This window comes from Nicotiana tabacum, chromosome 16 (assembly GCF_000715075.1).
Source record: "Nicotiana tabacum cultivar K326 chromosome 16, ASM71507v2, whole genome shotgun sequence".
NCBI lineage: Eukaryota > Viridiplantae > Streptophyta > Magnoliopsida > Solanales > Solanaceae > Nicotiana > Nicotiana tabacum.
In genome coordinates, this window is record NC_134095.1 from 17492841 (window position 1) to 17513336 (window position 20496).

Genomic DNA, 20496 nt, shown 5'->3' on the forward strand with positions numbered 1-20496 from the left:
ATCCGACCCAACCCGCCAGTTTGCCGCCCCTACTGCTGAGAATGCAATACTCGGACTTTGACTTCAAGACCGAGTGCTTAAGAAGCGGATATAGCCATTCTGGTTAATTAGTTCAAGAAGGTTGTGGTTGTTTTAATCAAATCAAATTAGAAAAGAATACACATTAAGCTTGCAGTGTTGGCCTTTTATCACACTGTCGGCTACTACGAAACAGAGAACCTTAGTCCTTATCCTTTCTATGAAATTGCAACTATTGTTTCATTACGGGCTAGGCTACTAATTACTTTTAGCTTGTAGAATCTTAAATAGGAACCGGGTACATGATTGCCCAAAGAATGACATTTTAAGCAAGGTTAATAAAATGGCTTTGTAAAACCAACACTTGGCTTGTTTTAGGATTTTTTTATTTTTTTATAACCGTGGTGCTTGAGCCAACTTGGCCCACCTCGACTAATTTCACGGGATACCTGTTGCCTCCAACCAGCAACAGATATCAGGTAACTCTATTCACCAAGGCTTGGATATATGAAAATTAACCATCCAGTATTTTTTGCCTCCGCTAGGATTTAAACCTAAGACCTTATGGTTCTCGTCCACTTCATTAACCACTAAGTCACACCTTTGAGTGTTTCTAGGAAATTTGTTATTATAGGGGAGTTTGGGGCAGCAAGAACACCATATTTATTGACGAGTTTCACTAAATCGCGATTTTGGGACAAAGTGTAGTACCATGCTGAGAAATTCTCTAATCTAGTAATTTTGCAAATAGCAGCGATAATAAAAGGGGACAGAGAGAACAAAATGAAAAGAACAAATGACAAATCTAAGTATAGAACAACAGTGATTCCTCATAGGGGATCTTGGTTCACCGGAGTGAGTTGAGACAAGAAGAGTTCAAGGAGTGCTCGTTCTCTGGGTTGTGTCTCGGGAAAGGGATCATTTCCTGTCAAAACGTAAGTCGTATCAATGCAAAATCATATTTCTAAATCTGAATCCTTCAACTTATACTTTCATGCAATTATCCTTTTATCAATATAGGATCAAATGTATTCTATTTAAAGGTTACATAATCTGAGAGGAAAGGTGTCTAGAAAGCCTAGAAACATGGTACTAATTAACTTGTTAAGGCGGCCAGTTATGCAACTCATTATTGGATCACACCTAGAGGGGAAAACATTACTATTCTCTGTGTATACACCAAACTAATTATAAGCATATGACTTTTCTTCTATCACTTAAGTATGGTTGGTTAATTATGTCTATTTTTACCGAAATATATAACTTAATCATGACTAACTGATGTGATTTGGTGTAAATACCGGATAAAGATAAGTTTCTCCCATTGAAGACAGGGATGGAGCATGCCAGAGTATTTAAAAAAAAGTATATAGAAGTCTAAAAACATGGTGTAAAAGGGTAAAAGCTAAATGTGAGGTGCTACCTCACTAAAGAAGTTTGCTGCTAAAACACACGCTGAAAAACTACCTATATCAAAATTCTCTCAGTTCTGGATTAGATTTTAAAGAAGTACCTCAGCTTCAATGAATTTAGTTTGTATGGAGATCCTTATTACTAGTATCTAAGAAGAAAGTACTCCAAATGTATGACATTTTTTTCTTATGGCTCAACAATATACTAAGTGTAAAAGATATTAACCTGTTGGATACAACGGTGGCCACGGAGCATTATTGACATCAATGATGCCTTCAAACGACGACGTTGGACGTTGTGGATCATTTTCAAATCGATTATTTGGACTCAGATGATCTGTTACTACTGCAGAGACAGTTGGAGTGTGAAGTTGAGTTAAAGATGGTGGTAACATGTTTTCCATGCGTTGATCAGCTTCGTCTCTGCACCCAAACAAAGCCTCAAATCTAAATATAATTTAAAAAACCAGTGAAAAGGACCACCATTTTGAGAAAGAAAAAAGTATACCTGAAGGGAAGAAGCCCATTGGAATCAAGAAAATTCAGAATTTGGACGTGAGGATCTCTTTGTGAGTGTGGAACCCAATCCATGAATGTATTTGAACTAGTATTTGGAATTGAATCACTTGTTGCCACATTATTCACCACGTTCACATTCTGTGATGCAAAATCCATCTAAAAATTACCAAAACACAAGGTTCAATTACTTTGTTCTCAGACATGTCAAAGTTATTTGTAATTGAACAAGAGGAAATTCCAAGAAATAAACTCACCTGTGGTTGTGTGGTGGTTTGTGCTTGGGGAGAGTTATATGTTTCCTCCAATACTTGCTGCGCCATTCCATCAAAAAATAGAACGTAAGTTCGATTAATGGCTTATAAGAAAACTAATTAAGGACAGATGTATGATGGTCAGCCCGGTGCACGAAGTATCCTGCATTCACGCAACGTCAGTGGAAGGGCCGCACCCAAGGAGTATGATGCAGGCGGTCTAACATGATGCAAGCATCGATGGTTGATTCCACGACCCGTGACCTATAGGTCACACAGAGACAACTTTACTGTTGCTCCAACTTTACCCTTCAACAGCTTTATGATGATCAGAGCAAATTTATAACTTGATAACTTACTTTACGAGCTTGGACTTGCTTTAGTGTCTCCTGGAGTATTTCTTCCCTATATTGTGCCTCACATACTGTGGTGATTTCGCACAGATCACCTTCATACATTCTGTAAAATGGTAAAATTAAACTTCAATATGTAGCATGTACATTAAAAGTTTATATTGTCAGTATAGATAATTTGATTAATGTGATTTAACGAAAAATATATGATTAGCCATTTACCTTAATCGCCTATCCATGTCTTCTAGTTGAGTCTTATATTTAAGAATTTCTTGTTGAAATTCCTGAACCAATTTTAACTTAAACATGAGAGAAAGAAATCACAACGCTAAAACGTTACAATAAGCCGATTAGCATCATTGCTAGGGACGGAGCTAGCATATGCCGATTACCGGTTCGGGCGAACTCAGTAACTTCAGTCCAAATTCTATATTTGTGTAAAAATATACATTAAAAATGTACAGATTTATTATTTAGAGCTCAGTAACTTAGAAGATTAGAACCCTAAACCCATTAGCTTCAAATCTTAACTGCGCAACCGAGCATTATGGCAATTATATATAGGAGTTCAGGAGTATTTTCTGCATACCTCAATATGGGAATCAACGCTCGCTGGGCTGCTTAAAATACAAGAATGAAATTAATTTAAAAAATAGAGGCCATTTTTCGAAGAAAAAAAGCATTTCATATTTCATATTAGAAGCTACAGAAATTTTGAGGTTATATTGAACCTGGCTGCTTGATACGTTCGATCTGTTTCACATTTTAGCTTAGCAATAGCCCTTTGGAGATGCTGCAAAATTCATACCCAAGAAAAAAAGAAAAAAGAAATGTTAGTTCATTTAAAGGAAAAAGGCAAAAAGGAAAGAAAACAAACAAACAAAAACCAACAATTCGTACCTCTTGGTTGTGTAAACTTTACAACAGAAAGCACGTACAAACAAGAATTCGAACAAACAAGGTAAAAGAAAAACATATCAATATGAGCTCAAGAAAAGAGAAGATAAATATTTCTGTGTAAAGAAGAGGGGAATTTATATTCTATTTGAAGTCGAATCAGTGAATTTCGAATACTAAATGGTTCCTTACCGTCCTCGATCATGTTCGGGGAGATTAACATAACGTGCCATAATATCTTCAATGCTGTTAATTATAAATCAAAACACCCCAATTAAAAAAAAGAAAAGAAAAGAAAAACATAAAATGATTAAGTTGAAATAGAGAAATTGATTCTTGAAAACTAAAAGGAGAGATTTAATACAAACCTTTTATTTCCAGAAAAAGTACTAACTCTACCAGAAGGAGAGAACATAATGAGAGCAACATCAACATCACAAAGGACAGAAAGTTCATAAGCTTTCTTGATAAGACCATTCCTTCTTTTGGAGAAAGTGACTTGCCTATTTGTTGTATTCTCTATTTTTTTGATCTGAAGTTTTACTCTCCCCATTATTAGTCTCCTATCCTAATTCTGTAGAACTACTATCTCCACACCTTTTTAGGTAAGGATGCTAAATATAGATGTTTGTACTATGAATTGACAAGTCTTGTATATGTCTCTTTCAAAGAAACCTGAAAGATATTTATGGGTACCAACTCAAATAATAAAGTACTCTAAGCTTATTGTGTGGAGGAAAAAGAAAAAGAAAAAGAATGAATACAAAATGCAATAACAAGAGAGATGGTGGAGGTTGAGGAATTAAGTAAAGAAGATAGAGAGGAAAAGGAAGGTACAAAAGGGAGGAAATATAACAACTGGATTTGGCAACATTAGGCCATTCCAGAAAAGATGACAACACTAAGTTAGCCGCAGAAATAAGAGATGGCGGTGTATTCTCGGCGCCTGTTAAAAGGTGGTTATTAGAGAGAGAGATAGAGCCTCTAGTCCAAGACAGAAGGTAAGCAATTTTACTTGGGAAATTCTACAATTCCAACTTAAGTTCTCTGGCATATGAGTAGGAGATTTGGATTTGACGTTATAAACAAGTTACTTGGAATTATTCAGCAGTAAATAAATGAGTTGATGTTGCTTTCTGTAGATATTCTTAATGGCTGAGGGAATAATGTGAGTGTTACGTAGTTAATCGTTATATATAACAACAATTTAAGTCGTTGACCATGTAGTATTTGGTTCGAGGAAAAAATTATAGAATGTGTGAACAAATGCCTATATTGAAATACGAATAAGATGTAAAAATACTTTTAATAACATAAAATTTATTATACAAGAATTATCCAAAACAATAGTACCACATCGTGTTAAAAAAAAAACTATTCGATTGATTTAGTCCTACATTTACCCACCGGCCACACCCTTCTCTGCTTTAGCACTTCGTATTCTCGGTCTAATTATCCACATAAAGTGAAGTCTTTTTGTCAAGTCTAATTTTTAAATAGAAATGTTGAGGTGAGAATTATTAAAAGATATACTATAAAAGGGTAGTTAGGTGTATAAAATATTCTTGGGTTAGAATCCTTAACTTATAGATAAAAATTATTAAAAAGAATATCATATTTATGATAAAAGTCAAGTCCTTAATTAAACCAGTAATCGGTCAACTTTTGTTTACAATATAGTCGAACCTTTCCGGTAAATATACGTAGGCAGTAGTAGAAGTAGTAATTCCCGAGATGAGCAACGATTACATCACTTGTGCATGTGATAGCAAAGAGAAGCAAAGAAAAAGAGAACACGTATAAGGTGAGAATGACGAAAGAAAGAAACGTTCGCAGGTTAGAAAATATCCAACTTCAAGGGGCCGGGCAGTCGGGCATGCACCTAGTTCCCAACGAGTAGTGTGATTCAGTTGAGAGGGTGATAACACCGAGGTGGATACCCCGACGTGTCCTATGTTTCCTTGATTCCTTGACACCCTTCAAACTTAGCTGTTAGCTCTCTTTTTCCCACATTTGCCCTGCACGTGTGCCTTTCTCCTTCTTTTCCTCTCTCTTCCTATCTCCTACGCTCTTACAACTCTTTAGTTTTTCTTTTCATCTTTTAATTTTATTATTATTATTATTATTTTGTATCTGAAACTTATTGATTCTATTAATTTAAATTCTTAATAAGTAAATCATCTTAAAGAGGTATTATTGAAAAATATTATTGAGTCGGTCTATCTATAAGGGGTGCTAGATGGACCAAACATTCATTAATTATTCCTTCACGTAAAATCCTAGAGCTAGCCTATATAAAAAATATTATGGGTGTTTAAGTAGTGGTTTTCTATCATAATAGAATAACTAGAGAGTGGAGGAGTTTTCTGCATTTACGGGATTTTTAGGTTGTGGGCAAGGGGATTCATCCGCTTCGTGAGAATTGCCGAGGACCAATAATACAAGTTGTGATCGCTGCAGACAATTGCGGATCTACCTTGTGCATTATGAGTGTTTAGGCACCCATTGCACTTGGAAAAAAACACTATTACTGTAGAAACATTAGCAATTTTCAAATTAGCTCGTAGTCAAAGTAGAAAATTTCAAATTAAGGATAGTGGAGCACTCATAATTGGATCCGTCAATGACCGACTACAAATCCACTTTCGCGAAAGAGGAATCCATAAGTCTCTTAACTTGTATTTACGATTAAATTCTACAGAAAGTATTTTTATCAAAATATTTTCGATTCCCCTAAAAAGATTAGAGAAATTACAAATCCACCATGCCCGTAGATGCTCACATTATTTAGTTAAAACAACATGAAAGGGACATACAAAATAGATTCTTATACACGTTGTGATTGAGCCGTGGGCTATGTGTTGTGGTAATATTGATATTGTTGATTTTGGCAAAGTTGTGGCATATGAACACGTGTGGTGCAAGTTGATTACTGTGTTGTGATCCTGATACACATGCGGCGGTATAAGCATAGGGGTTGCATGCGGCGGCATAAGGTGAGATTTATATGCGTGTTGCTAGTAAGGGAATTACTTGAAGCCATGTGGTGAGATAAGGCGGCTAAAGCGCGCGTAACTATTTCGGGAAAAATATTTTAAAAATTTAAGTGCAAGACTCACGCGGTAATATAAGGAAGATTGTGTTTGTAAATTGTAAAATATAGATATGAAGTGTGGTGCCTCGATTGTGATTCTTGTTATACACTCTGTTGAAAAGGCCCGTTGATTGAACAGTTATTGTTACTCCTTCATTTGTTTTACGTGTATTTGATTACTTGTTGTTCCTATCATATGCTCATCCTTATTGTCCTTTGTTACTTTATTATTCATTGTTAGTCTTAGCTTATTGTACTGCTTTGTTGTTATTCAATTCTTGCTCCCATTATTAGAGTATATTACATTCTGTTCAAGTTTCTTTTGTCTAGTAGGTTGTTACACTTCATACTTTCGTGCGTGAAAGTACGCCATAAATAAATTGATAAAAGCTCGAAAATGAGATGTTACATCCCGTATTTTTGCACGTTAAAATTTCGTCGTAAGTTAATCGACGTAAACTCGGGAATGAGATTATTTTGGGATTGTCACTCCTCCTTTTTCCCGAGGGGATAAGGAGCTTTCCAATTAAAGTGACATTATTCGAAATGAGATTATTTATTTAATTCAGAGTCGTCACTTGAAATAATTTATGGTGTCCCAATTTACCGGTTTATATTAGAATCCTAAATCGAGGAAATTGACTCTATTTTTTGGTCCGCGAACACAGAAGACCGGGTAAAAAATTCTGTTAATCCAGAAGATGGTGCCCGTGAGAGTTTTCACCAATAAGACTCTCATTTTATTTCTCTAATTTGGTTGCATAAAATCCAAGTAACTGTATCTTCCAATTTGAACATCTTTGCCAATTGATCGGAAGGACTTGAACAGGGTTTTGGGGTAAAAAGCATTTAAATTGAATTACAACTTTGGGAACCTTTTGGGCGAAATCATTGCCGAACCATTATAACTTCTGCACTAGTTTCAACTTTGGGGGAATATGGATTTTTGTTTTAGTGTGACTGAACACCAGAGAGAGGCTGCCTACGTATCCTTTCGGAATTAGTTCAAAGAACTTTTGTTTTTAATTTTCTTTTGTTTTTCTTTTCTTCTATTCTGTTTTTTTTATTTTTCATTTCAACTTTTTTTTTTGTCTTTTCTTCTTTTTTTTTTCATTTTTCATTTCAATTTCTTTTTGTCTCTTTTTTTTATTTTGTTTTTTCAATATCACTTCAGGTTCCAAAGAGGGTAATCAAGGGAAGGTACCGGCTCAAAGGGTTTACAAAAGAGTTAATGGTGTTTGGTTCGCGAGAATGAAAGTCTTCGTCATCCCAATCGGAGCATTAATGCTATATCGAGGATCAAACATAGTACCTGTTTCAGGGACATTTCCTTCGATGTTTCCTAGGTACAACACTCTCTTTGGCAGTACTCTTGTTACCATGTATGGATCTTTTACAATCTGGAGCCAATTTTCCTTTAGTTGTTCAGATTCTTTATTTTATTTCCTTAAACCTATTTTCATTGCATTCTAATTCTTGATTCATTATTTCGATGTATGACAAAGTTTTAGGATCTGCGTATGAAGTTCGCAAGCATGTCATGTTATTGAAATCTGAATTTAACAAAACTAAAAAGAGAATAAGAAAAGGGAAAGAAAAACGACATTCCTAGGCAATGAAATATTAATTTCATTTGAGTTTTTTTATTTTTGATTTGATTTTTTTTTGAATTTTAAAGATAGAAGGGTTTACATCGGAAAGCAAGACAATAAAGTAAAACATCCGGATCACACCTTAAGATAATCTAGATGCAGAAAGGATAGTAAGACTGGCTACCGAGACTCCCGTCTGATGGGGAACTTTCAGGCTTGGCGGCCGTTTTTTAAGCTTTTTTTCTTCTCGGCAATGGCTGCAATGGTCTTCAATGCCGGATCAAATTCTTCATCTTCACAAATCATTTCGACTATTGGCCCGGTGTTGTGAGCAGGAAACTGATTGTTTATCACATCAGGAGCCTCTTCGTCCCGAAGAATGATTCTTTCAGCTTCAATCAAGTCTTCAACTGCCCTCTTGAGGGTCCAACAGTCCTCTGTACTGTGTCCTTTTGCTCCAGAGTGGAATTCACATATAGCATCATCTCGGTGCGAGGGGGACTCAGGGTTCGGCCGGTTCGGGGCCACTGGCTGCAACAGACCTTGGCCGATTAACTTTTGGAACAAACTCGAGTATGATTCACCAATAGGGGTAAACTGATTCTTTCTGAAAGGCTCTTTTGGGCGATAATTGTATTGGGGATCATTCGGTTGGGGATTATATGGAATTTGGTAAGAAAGGACATTTCTGGGAGGTTGAACTCGGTTTTGTATATAATGTTGTGGTCACGTGTAAGATTGTGCGTTCATCACGGCATAGGGAGGCGATGCCACAACGTAAGCAACATCTTAAAAGGGATAATAGTGTGGTGGGACCTTAGGAAGCACATATGATAGGTTGAATGACCTTCGGGCCCCCCTTGAGCTTGAAGCCATCATGACTCCCTCTTCTCTCCCATTTCTGTTCATCAAACCCTCTGAACCATTCCGAGCAGCCTATGATGTGGCCTTAAAAGCAGCATGACTCAAGATTTGGCCAGTTTTTAACCCGTTTTCTACCATCTCCCCAATTTTGATAGCCTCAGTGAACGGCTTACCCATAACGGACATCATATTCTGGAAGTAGCCCGCCTCTTGTGCCTGTAGAAAGACCGCAACCATTTCTATTTAGTCCATTGGAGGTTTTACCTTGGCAGCTTGCTCGCGCCATTTGACCGCATATTCGCGAAAGATTTTCGGAGTTTTATTATTTAAATTGGACAAAAAGATCCTGTCGGGAGCAATGTCCACATTATACTGGAACTGGCAGACAAAATCTCGGGCCAAATTATCCCACATATGCCAATGGGTAATTTCTTGATCCATGTACCCTTCAGAAGCGATTCCTGCCAGACTTTCACCGAAATAGGCCATCAAAAGTTCTTCTTTTCCACCCATCCCTCTCAGTTGATTGCAATATCTTTTTAAATAGGCGATCGGGTCTCCGTGCCCGTCATACTTTTCAAATTTTGGCATCTTGAATTCAGATGGAAAGTGGACATGGGGAAACATGCACAGGTAAGTGTATGAGACACTCTTTTGACCACTAAGACCTTGCATGTTTTTCAGGCTTTGTTCCAAGCTTTTCATCTTTCAAGCCATTTCTTCATGCTCGAGATTTTTGACTATTCTTTTTGGTTCAGTCAGACACTCATACTGTGGAGGACGAGTATATGAGTTCAGAGTGACATAGCACATATCCTGTTGAAATTGTGGTCCTTGGAATGTGAAAGTCGAAGGTTCGAAATACGACCTGGGCACGGTGAAGACAGGTGCTGCAGAGAACAATACTGGAGGTGTCTTGGAAACTGGCGCCTGGGGGCGAACCACAAAAGGCATGCCAGGACCATTAGACGATATTGGAGGGTGCCCACATGAGATGAGCAGATTGGGCACATGGATGTTGGTAGTCTCACCTGATCTCACGATCAACTCAGGGAACCCAAGGATTGCACTTTGTGGTTCCCTACCATTAGACCTGAAATCCCAAATTTTCAATATGCGGAGACGCAATATCCTATTCTCTTCAGCAGCTGTTGATTCTGGGTGTGGAATAGCCGGTGTTGGGCTATCCTCAGGATTGATAATTGGTAGATGACTTTCGGAGGCCATAAGAATCTTTCTTTTGGATCTTGTGAAGTAAGGATGAGAAGCCAGATTACAAACAAAACCAACCACATGAACAGAACCTGACTAATTTGCACACCCAACAATCTTGCTAGTTTTGAGACGCTTAATAGATAGGAAATCGCACGTTAGGATGCAATGCACCTAAACAGTTAAACGCTTCTACCATGTATTTGCATGATTGCATGTTTCAACCCGGCCTTAGCTACCTCTTTTTCACTCTGTACCTCTTTTCTTTCTTTTCCGCTTCTCTTTAATCAACCTTGATTTTCTTATTTTTTTTTGCCGCTTTTTTATTTTTTGGCACTCTCTTTCTCTTTTTATTTTTGTCACTTTTTTCTTTCCTTTTCAGTCAATTTTTTTTTTCTCTTTTTTTTAAGCTTATTTTTCAATCAATTTATTTTACGTCTATGATCGAATCCGATGGGGATAGCATACGTATCATAACGCCGCATGAATCAGATCATTACGTAGTTCAGGATAAATCAGGAATGGGGTAAGCAAACTAACTTTTTTTTTACTTGCTTATAACACTCAAACCATGAAAGCGTTTAGAAAAAGAATATAATTTTTTTTGCATTTTGTTTTTCATTTTTTTCCCTTTATTGAATATTCGAAAGAAAGACTTTTAAAGAGGAAAGAAAATATTCTTTTGGATTTTGATTTATTTTGGATTTTCGAAAGAAGGACTTTTAAGAAAACATTAGAATTTTTGAGTTTATTTATTTTTCTTTTTTAATTTACAAGAGTACTTCTAAAGAAAAGCAAATATATTTTTGGACTTTTATTTCTCAATTTTTATGACATTTACAAAAGAAAACTTCTAAAGAATAAAAAAAAATTCTTTTGGATTTTTATTTTTGGTTTTTTTTTTAAAAAAATTTGGGGAAAATACTTCTTAAGAAGGGAAAAGCATATTTTTGGATTTTGATTATTTAATTTTTTTTTTGAATGAGAGACTTCAAAAAAAAAGGAATTTTTTTGGGGGTTTTAAGACCTTTTCTTTTTATTTTTTCTTTTGAATTTTCTAAAGGAAGACTTCTAAAGAAGGAATTTAAGAAAAATATTTTTTGGATTTTTAAAATTTGGGCCGAAACCGATGAGGTTTGCTTACGTATCTCACATTCGGTGAGAATCAGACCCACGTAGTTCGGTCAGTTTTGATCGAAAAGGGAAAACATCACTTTTGAAAACATTAGCCTACTTTCTTTCTCTTTTTTTTTTTCAAAATTTCGACAGAGTTTTGGATTTCAAATACCTACCTCTCACTGTTGTTTTTGTTTTTTTGTGATTTTTTTATTTCTTTCCCTATTCTAGAAGCCGGTCAACATGCAAGCCGAAGCAACCAAATGCGTAAGTAGCACGTAAAATGCATCACGACGGTCTTTTAATTCTAGGGTACACTTGTCCTAGAGGAACCTAACCCCTGTGTTGAGTCCCCAAAGTCAAATGCACGTGATGCAAATAAACGTTCCTACTATGGATCTGGCATGAGGCTATGTTATTCTAAGTTTAAATCCTGGGGTATATTATTCTAGACCTGGCTTACCCGAGTGGACAACTCGATCTTGAGGGAGGGGCAGCGTACCGGGAATGCAGAAGCTTCACCGGCTATACAACTGGTCCGAACCTCATTCTAAAATTAGGATATGACTCTAACAGAAAAGAAGCTACGCGAAGTGCACACTTCCTAGAAGATCAAAAGACTCAGAGAGAAGAGGGTTCCGTAATAGTTTATATACAGCTCAAATAATATCAAAGCAGTAAAAAGCGACATTTAGCACATTAGGCTCAAACACGTAAAAATTAGATAATAAATGAAATCCAAGTATAACAGTAATTTCAAACTCGAATTCTGAACCCTGAACCCTGAACCAGAAGTTCTGGGTTCTTTTTCCCAGCAGAGTCGCCAGAGCTATCCCACCTCCTTTTTTCCAAGGGGATAGGGAGTTTTTCCAATTAAAATGACATTATTCGAAATAAGATTATTTATTTAATTCAGAGTCGCCACTTAGAATAATTTATGGTGTCCCAAGTCACCGGTTTATTTAGAATCCCAAATCGAGAAAATTGACTCTATTTTTTGGTCCACGAACATAGGAGACCGGGCAAGAAATTCTGTTAATCCGGGAGAAGGTGTGAGACACTCTCGATTTCCGTGGTTTTAGCACGGTTGCTCAACTATTAATAATTGGCCTAGTTATATGAGTTATTACATATTTAACCTATTGTGCATTTTTACCTTTTAACCACTTTTAGTATTTATGGAATTTGTCTGAACAAGTCGCGATGTCGCGCACTCGTTTATTTTTATACACATTGTGAATCGCATCACATGAAATGCACCCGTGATCCACAACATGTATATTATATTATTATTGTTCGAAGTTATGGTCGGATCACATGAAATTCACACCCGAATTGGAGATTATGTAACATAACTATGTTACGGGAACCGTACCTGTAACCGTGATGATTTAATTATGCGCCTAAAGCAAACTACGATGTTTATGAATTATTTTTTCTAAGTTTGAGATTATTTGTAAAGGCTATTGATTATGCATAAGAATAATAGGCCAAGTATGTTTTAGCTATTTACGAATATGTGCCAGTTTTTTTATTAGAGAAAAGATGGGCTAGTAGCATATTAACTTGCTGGTTAGATGACCAAGAAGCGAGTAGACATAAGATATATTTACCAGTTTCACGCACAAAGAGTAATAACATACTGCAATAAGCTCATTTTGATGTCTCAATAAGGACATAAAAGGTTTACTTCATTGCTACTTCTGGATTGATTCGTTTAGAGCAATTCATTTGAAACTGCAATTTGTTCATTATACAAATATATTATTGACACGGTTTTTTGGCGGATGTAATGCAACTCCTGTTGCTACTACTTAACAGACTAATTAGTAACAGAACAATTTAATTGTAGATCTGTTTCCTTTGAAGTTATTTTTCCAAATAATTTTGGGCCTACCTGTCTCTGTAAAATGTTTCTAACATCAGTAGTAATCTAAACAAGGACCATTGTAAAATATGTCAATACCTATTTCTACAGTAGCTAACATACTTATTCAAGACAGAAAGGAAGAGAAGTTGTTACAACCAACATCCACAACCTATTATTAAGGATATGACATCGAAGATGTTTGCCGATGATTATTTTAAGTTAAGATAATTTTATTTATTTTAGGGGGGGGGGGGGGGCAGGGCAGAATTACAAACCTTTTGAGGGGCCATCCTCTTCTCAGTACATCAGAAAGCATCGGTAGCTTATTTCTTCACCACCCCAGCCTCGTTGAGCAAAGAAAAACTTGAATAAACCAAGTACGGGCATGGACAGATTTGAGTGGAGCTCAGCAACTCTTTTATATATGAAAACTTTCGGATTACAAAGATGGAAATTCGCAGATAAAACTCGACCAAGCTAAACTAGCAACAAGAGACTCGTCAACAACCTAATGCGCAGGAGAGTTTCCAGTTCAAGACAAGCAACAATCGCAGCAAAATCGGTTCAATTAGAGCTTCGCCAGCTTTTTGTAGATCTGAAAAAGATAGTTTAAAAAAAATTCAATAATCTATTCCTTTCTGATTTTCTTCGAATTTGCAGCGCCTCTTTTGGTCATGGCTTCTTCTTTTATTTGATTTCAGATATTCATTTTGATGTTTCTGAGTGTGTGTGAAAGAGCTGGTGCGATGGAGGGTGATGGCTAGGTTTTTCTCTATGGGGAAAGGGTCTCAGTTACCTGTTGTTGAGCGAGAGATCGAGGAAGATAATAGAGGGGAAATGGCTCTAGATTTTTTGCTGAAGGGGTAGGGTCTGGTCTCTCTTAGGGCTTTGGAAAGTGTGTGTTTTAATGAGAGGGGGTTGGGCCGGTTCGGATCAGTGGGGATTGGGTTGGGGGTGAGATTAGGGAAGATTGGGCCATAGGCAGTGTTTCTGGCCTAATTTCGGAACTAAACAAAAATTCCTTTTCTTTCTTTCCTTTCCCTTTTTTCTTTGATTTTAAGTCCTAACTTAATTAATAAAAACCTAAATTAGGTCCTAAATCAAATGTAATTTGTGATTAAACCTAGTTACCTATTTTATCGTTTGAACACTTGATTAATTCAAAACTAATGAAAGACAATTACTAATTTAAAGCTAAAAGCTAAAAAAAATGTGAAATGATATTAATTTTTTGTGATTTTTGTTTAATAATGTAATTAACTTATGCAATTAAACTCTAAATACAGTTAAAACCTATAAATGCTATGTAAAGAAGGTTTGGACATTTTTGGCATTTTTTCTATGATTTTAAAAATATTAAATATGTAACTAAATGCAAACAACAATTAGCAAGAAATTCCTAAAAATTCTATAAAAATTAAAATAATTAGAAAAATCCTATTTTTTGAATTATGTAGGAATATTTTAGTCGGAAAAAAATCATGTGCTCATAGGGATTATAAGTATTATGCTATTTCAAACAAGGGATAAGTAAATTTGTGAAGGTGAGAGGGTAAGAAAATCGAAGAAAATAAGTTTTATCGAAGTTTGGCAATTTGGGATAAAAAACGGTCCAAGCTATAGTACCCCGTATTTATGGACTAGTGTCACACAAGGTACCAAATAACTATGATAGTAGGAGGTATAAAGTATGTTAAAAGTGAGTAGTATTTTAAGTAATTTGAGATAATTCTTAATTATGTGGATAATTAATTAATTGTGGAGATAATTATGGTATTAAGTGGATAAGGGTCATAAGACATAATAATACCTTGTTTACACATAAGAATGCTTGGTCTCTTTATTGGTAAGGTATAGGACTTTCCTAAAATTAAGCAAAATAGCATTCCTACATCATTAAAAGATAAATGACAATGTCCAACGTGAAATTCTCTGAAATGCTACAAGGTCCAATATCATTAAACCAGCTTTCTATCTCTGGATGATGAAATTCTCTGAAGGGATTCTTATGAACCCCTACAAGGTCTAACATGAAATGCTAATTCAAAGAAATCTCGGTACAAACTTTCTCAAGAATATCATATGAATATTTCTTTACTTCGATCCGCCGTTACGTGTTTTAGCAAAAGAGAATCGATTCAATAATGCTAAGGCTATACCTTCTTTTCTTTTGGCATGATCCAATGATATAGCCTTATTTTCTTTTGGCGTGATCCAATGATACGAACGAAATGAGCAAATGCACAACTTCCATAAATGACTCTATTCATAGAAATGCTAGAGATGCTTATGTTCTTGATTCCCATGCATCCTATTATTCTATCATCTGTTCATGGGTCTCAGAAAAATACGTAAGTTAAAAACAAAGTTTATTTCATGATATTACTCAAAGACATAATGGTCTTATGACATTTTGAAAGATTTTATTGATGTACTTCCCATGCATTGCATTCATTTATACATGTACATTGACCCTTGACCAGATGACGTTATATACGCGTATATATGTTTATTATATGTATATGGAAAAATGTTATGGCATTATATACATACCACCACCTGATCAGCTGGTATACGTTGATGATTTTGCACACATTGGCCGAGATGATATGATGGGATGCCCTTAGAGGTTTGATTATATTATAAACACACGTACCTATGCACGACATGACATTCATATGCATATGCATAACACTATAAGTATTTCATGATTTATGGAGTTATCCAAACTTATAGGTTGAGTCATTTACTTTATGTTTCTCTCATGTCTGTTGTTTACTGATTTTCATTCCTTACATACTCGGTACATTCTTTGTACTGACGTCCTTTTTTGCCTAGGGACACTGCATTTCATGCCTGCATGTCCTGATAGATAGGTTGAGAGTCCTCCAAGTAGGCTATCAGCTCAGCGGAAGGTGTTGGTGCGTTCCATTTGCTCCGGAGTTGCTTATTTGGTCAGTATGATTAGAAAATATATTGATTAGTATGGCGGGGCCCTGTCCTGACCTTTATGACATTTATATACTCATAGAGGCTTGTAGACATATGTCGTGTATGTGAAAGATTATATGGACTTGTCGGCCTAAGTTCAGTGTACGAGTAATCATTTTTTGTCTTATAGGCCAGTATGTCATATGTATAAGTTTGTATTCCCTCATGCTTTACTTCGGTTCATTTACCTATGATAGAATGATATGAAAGATATGTTACGTTGGTACTCGGTTGAGTAAGGTACTGGGTGCCCGTTGTAGCCCATCGGTTTGGGTCATGACAAAGTGGTATCAGAGCAGTTCTTTCAAAAGGAATCTACAAGCCATGTCTAGTAGAGTCTTGTTTATGGGTATGTCATGCACCACACTTATAAGCAGGAGGCTACAGGGAATTTAGGATTGTCACTCTTTCTTTTTACTCTATATCGTGTGGTATAGCTCACTTATAAGAATTCAAACTCCTAGCTTCTATTTCATCATAATAAGACGATACCTACAGTTGGTAAGAGATTGAATGTGGCTATGGAAGAGTTGAGTCAGAGGGACTCAATTTTTCGTGATGTTTATGATGAGTAAATGCAAGGTCTTCAGTAGATCATGTGTGTACTAAGACGTGTAAGCCTCTTGATGAGGAGCCTTAAGGTAAGGAGCCTTAAGGCAGGAATATCTATCCAATGAGAGATTCAGAAGATAGATACAAGTTTCAACAAGTAAAAGAAGCAAGATGAAGAAGGGTACGAGGCGCCCAGTTAATGAAGATTATCAGTATTTACAATTCAGGCAGAGGAATATAAGCCTTTTGAGTTACCTTCAACAATAATAGAGGTATGTACAATTGGTCACGCCCATCTCATTTATGCCCCATGAGGGCTAACAGAAGTAGTATAAGAAAAGGAAGGATATCAGGATCCGGCTTGGGTTAAAGTGACCCAAAAGGGTGGATGGATTGTTTGCGTTAGTTGACATTTCTGAAGGATATTGCAAATATGCTAATAGATCTCCTTGTGAGACACCCAGATGGTGCATTTTAAATAATACAGCTATATATGAGTACTACAAAGATAGGCACTGGAAGCCTTGAAAGGGATAAATATTGTCTTAGTGTGGCTCCCGTCTCTAGTAGAGAAAGAATGTCAGGAAACCCAATAAGCCAGTGTCGCACCCCCTTTTCCCTCGCGGGGTTCGGGTTTCGACATTCATGGGGGAACAACTCATTTCCTTTTGGGAATTAGGTATTTGAAAAGTCGCCACCTAACGGATTAAGGTGCGTTAGGGCACTTAGAGCGATTAACTCATGTAACTAGTTTGCATTACCAGCGATTAGGGTAAGAACTAGAAATAACATTGAGGGGAAGCTGTTAGGCACCCCTCGCGGTCCACAACGGTGGATCTCGACCGAACTTAAACTATGTGAATTAGTCAATTAACAAGTAAGCATGTATTTGCAAATAAAGTAGTTTTCCCCATCTAAATGCATATATGATCAAGAAAGTTCAGATAATGAGGGTAAAAGGGGTTTGGACAGCTTACACACATATATGTAAAGAAAAGGGAAGTTTAGTTAATTTAAACATATATAGAAATTGGGAAAGAGGTGTCCTAAGTTGATTAGCCTACAGGATCAATCTATGTAATGTCGGGTAATCCTCCTCAACTAGCGGGGCTACACGTGACATTAGCGCGCAAGTCACCATATCCTTTTACTACCCATTACCCTCCCCTTAATGATTATATAAGCGAGTTTGATTAATGACCTCTAGGCGTGCTGCTACCCGTCCCTTCCTTGTGGTCCTGTAGGAGCTTAGGATCTCCAAATCCGGGCAGTTGTATTGAAAAGGCAAAAATATAGGCGACAAACAAATAATATGTAGGACAAGCAAATAGGGAAAAAGCAGTTAAAAGGCTCATGTTTACCTCCGCATGTATATAGGCAAATAGACAACACGTCTCAAACAGCTGATTTTGAAGAAGTTCAGAAAGCCTAAGAATATGATATCTAGATGAATGTTACAGATACAGGATATGTAACGTTTGTTTTGAGGGAAGTGGCAGAATCCTAACTAGTTTGCCTACTAGTTTTATAGCCTGTTAAGCCTGGATAATTTCACACATAAACAGAACTGGATTTCAAAGTTATTTAATGGCCTAAGGATTGCCTAGGCGTGTGTCTATATGCAGTCATAATCTGGGAATTAATTAAATAGCTTGAAGTGAGTTAATCCTATAGGCGTGCTGATCTAAGTGACAAATATAAATTTTAGGCATGCTGACAGTAGGACGTGATATCTATGCGTTTGGACTATTTTTAAACCCTTTTGTAAACAGCTATTGATTTGATCGAAATAGACATGGTGCAAACAGATGCAAATAGAGTTCCTAGAAATCATGTTATCTAATGCATACAGGAGATGACTACTTTTATTAAGGCAGGATTATTAACCTAATAGAAGGATCTCTAAGTGAAAGTACTTATGCAAAATCAAAGATGGAATAAAGATATATGACATGTAGTATGATGAAGCAATAAACGTGAATACCCTAAGAACATGATGTCTAGTGTGCAGGTTTAACATGGTTTGAATGCAAATAGATACACCAGTCCTAGAACATGATTTCTAGTGCAGATTTGCGTAATGTAAAGCCTAAAAACATGATTTCTACCCAGCATTACCCCACAATACCATACAACTACCCTCCCATTTCACTAGTTACCCCAATATATGTTTACAAATAATTATTATAGACCAGAATTAAATAAATTAAATAAATGCAATAGAAATTAAGCTATAGGGAGCCTGATGCAGGGCCAAAGCAAACTTGGGGTACCAGGCCTTCAGTAGTCTCAAATGCCCAATATTTCATTGCCACATTTGTGTCCAAGTGAATCAGAGTTCCCTAAGAAGCTCAAGGTTCCCGGGCAGTGCTAAAACCCATACTTTCTCAAATAAAGACTGATTATGTGCAGTGTGGAATATCCAACCCTGATATGCCAGAGTTCAGAGAGATCTCAAGGATCTCTAAGTAGTATACATACCAGAGGGGCAGGACTTAATAACCTAAGAGTAAGTGAGAGTGCTTGACATAATTTTGAAAAGGTTTTGGTAAACAGTATAAAGAGGACTCCAAGGATTGAAAGATTTTCTAAAAACCAAAACTACTTTGGTGGCAAAGTAACTTGAGAAAGTATGAAAATACTTTGAAATTAGAACACAAATCACTGAACAACCAGTTTCAGAAACACTTGGCAAACAGATTCCACACAGGGAGAGAGGGGGTTGGGGACACATAGAATACACCTTACTGTATAGTGGAGCACATAAGCAACCAGATGCACAGAATTCTTAAGAGTTTGTAGAATTAATAAGTTAGTTACAAAGGTAGGTGATTGAGACATGGAGCAGAGATTACAACAAAGACATGTTGAGAACACATAAACCTTAGACATGACCAAACACACAACTAGAGTTGCTTTGAGAGACTAGATGACTTAGCATGATCTCATTAATAAAGTAGAGTAGGCAAGGACTTAAATGAACAGACTAGGCAAACACCACACAAGCACTCATAGTTTAGAGATGATAATCACATATAGAACTAAAGAAGGTGAGGCATTCTAGATAAAGTAGCAGACAGGTCATTAGACATACTAATCACAAATTGAACAGAAGAAGGTTTAGACATGCTAGGTGAAACAGTAAACAGGTAATGTAGTTTGGACATGCTAATGAGCAAACAAGATTGAGACATGCTATGTAAAGCAGCAGACATGCAATTATCACAAGACATGATTGGGCATGTTAAACAAAGCAGTAAACACGCCCAACTATGCCTTATAAAAAAGACAAACGGTCGTTGCAAATATAATCCGAGTATTTAGCCCAGAGTCGAATCCCACAGGGAATTAACCTACCAATTACTTTTGTCAGATTCACTGAATTCTCCATAACCAACTTCCCAGATATTTTGAATAACACTTGGTGATAATTCTACTAACTATAACTAAATAAAATTAAGAAAACTAAAAGCTAACTATGACTGAGTTGTAAACAAATAAGAGAAGGATCTAAGGTTGTGATTTCCCCTATTGATGGAATCTCTTCCTGTTATGTTTCGCATAGATTTGCCTAATCGTCTCTATGATCATGAGCACTCTTACTACCGTAAATCTCTCCTGGGTAATTACGATAATTTACTAGATGTACTATCCCGAGTTACGCTAGCTGGATTTTATTACAACTCACTTAGATCGCACCAAAGGTTTAGTTATCCCTAATCCCACCTTTAAACCCTCGGTTATTGATTCCTCAT

General features: G+C 36.4%; 1 protein-coding gene across 2 annotated transcripts; it reads right to left on the reverse strand.

Annotated features, from left to right (window-relative positions):
* Positions 1-723: 723 nt before the first annotated feature.
* Positions 724-14070, reverse strand: LOC107759308 (uncharacterized). Of its 2 annotated transcripts, none has more exons than XM_075232617.1 (11): positions 13474-14070; positions 3643-3696; positions 3454-3469; positions 3285-3346; positions 3143-3170; positions 2776-2837; positions 2560-2659; positions 2204-2260; positions 1939-2105; positions 1657-1853; positions 724-943 (listed from the first exon to the last, which is right to left on the reverse strand). In XM_075232617.1, the coding sequence occupies exons 1-11, from the start codon at positions 13512-13514 to the stop codon at positions 849-851; spliced, it is 879 nt and encodes a 292-aa protein (XP_075088718.1). In that variant the 5' UTR covers positions 13515-14070; the 3' UTR covers positions 724-848. The 2 variants fall into 2 exon arrangements, with proteins under 2 accessions (XP_075088718.1, XP_016432681.1); XM_016577195.2 differs by lacking the exon at positions 13474-14070 and adding an exon at positions 3819-4441.
* Positions 14071-20496: the final 6426 nt, after the last annotated feature.

What these genes read in the sequence shown, in the direction of transcription:
- LOC107759308 (XM_016577195.2), bottom strand. Translation starts at nt 4,003, where the DNA reads ATGGGGAGAGTAAAACTTCAGATCAAAAAAATAGAGAATACAACAAAT. An exon ending in GCGTTGATTCCCATATTGAG is followed by an intron (nt 2,838 to 3,142) that starts GTATGCAGAAAA and finishes AAATTGGTTCAG; the next exon opens with GAATTTCAACAAGAAATTCT. An exon ending in AAACCACCACACAACCACAG is followed by an intron (nt 2,106 to 2,203) that starts GTGAGTTTATTT and finishes GGTAATTTTTAG; the next exon opens with ATGGATTTTGCATCACAGAA.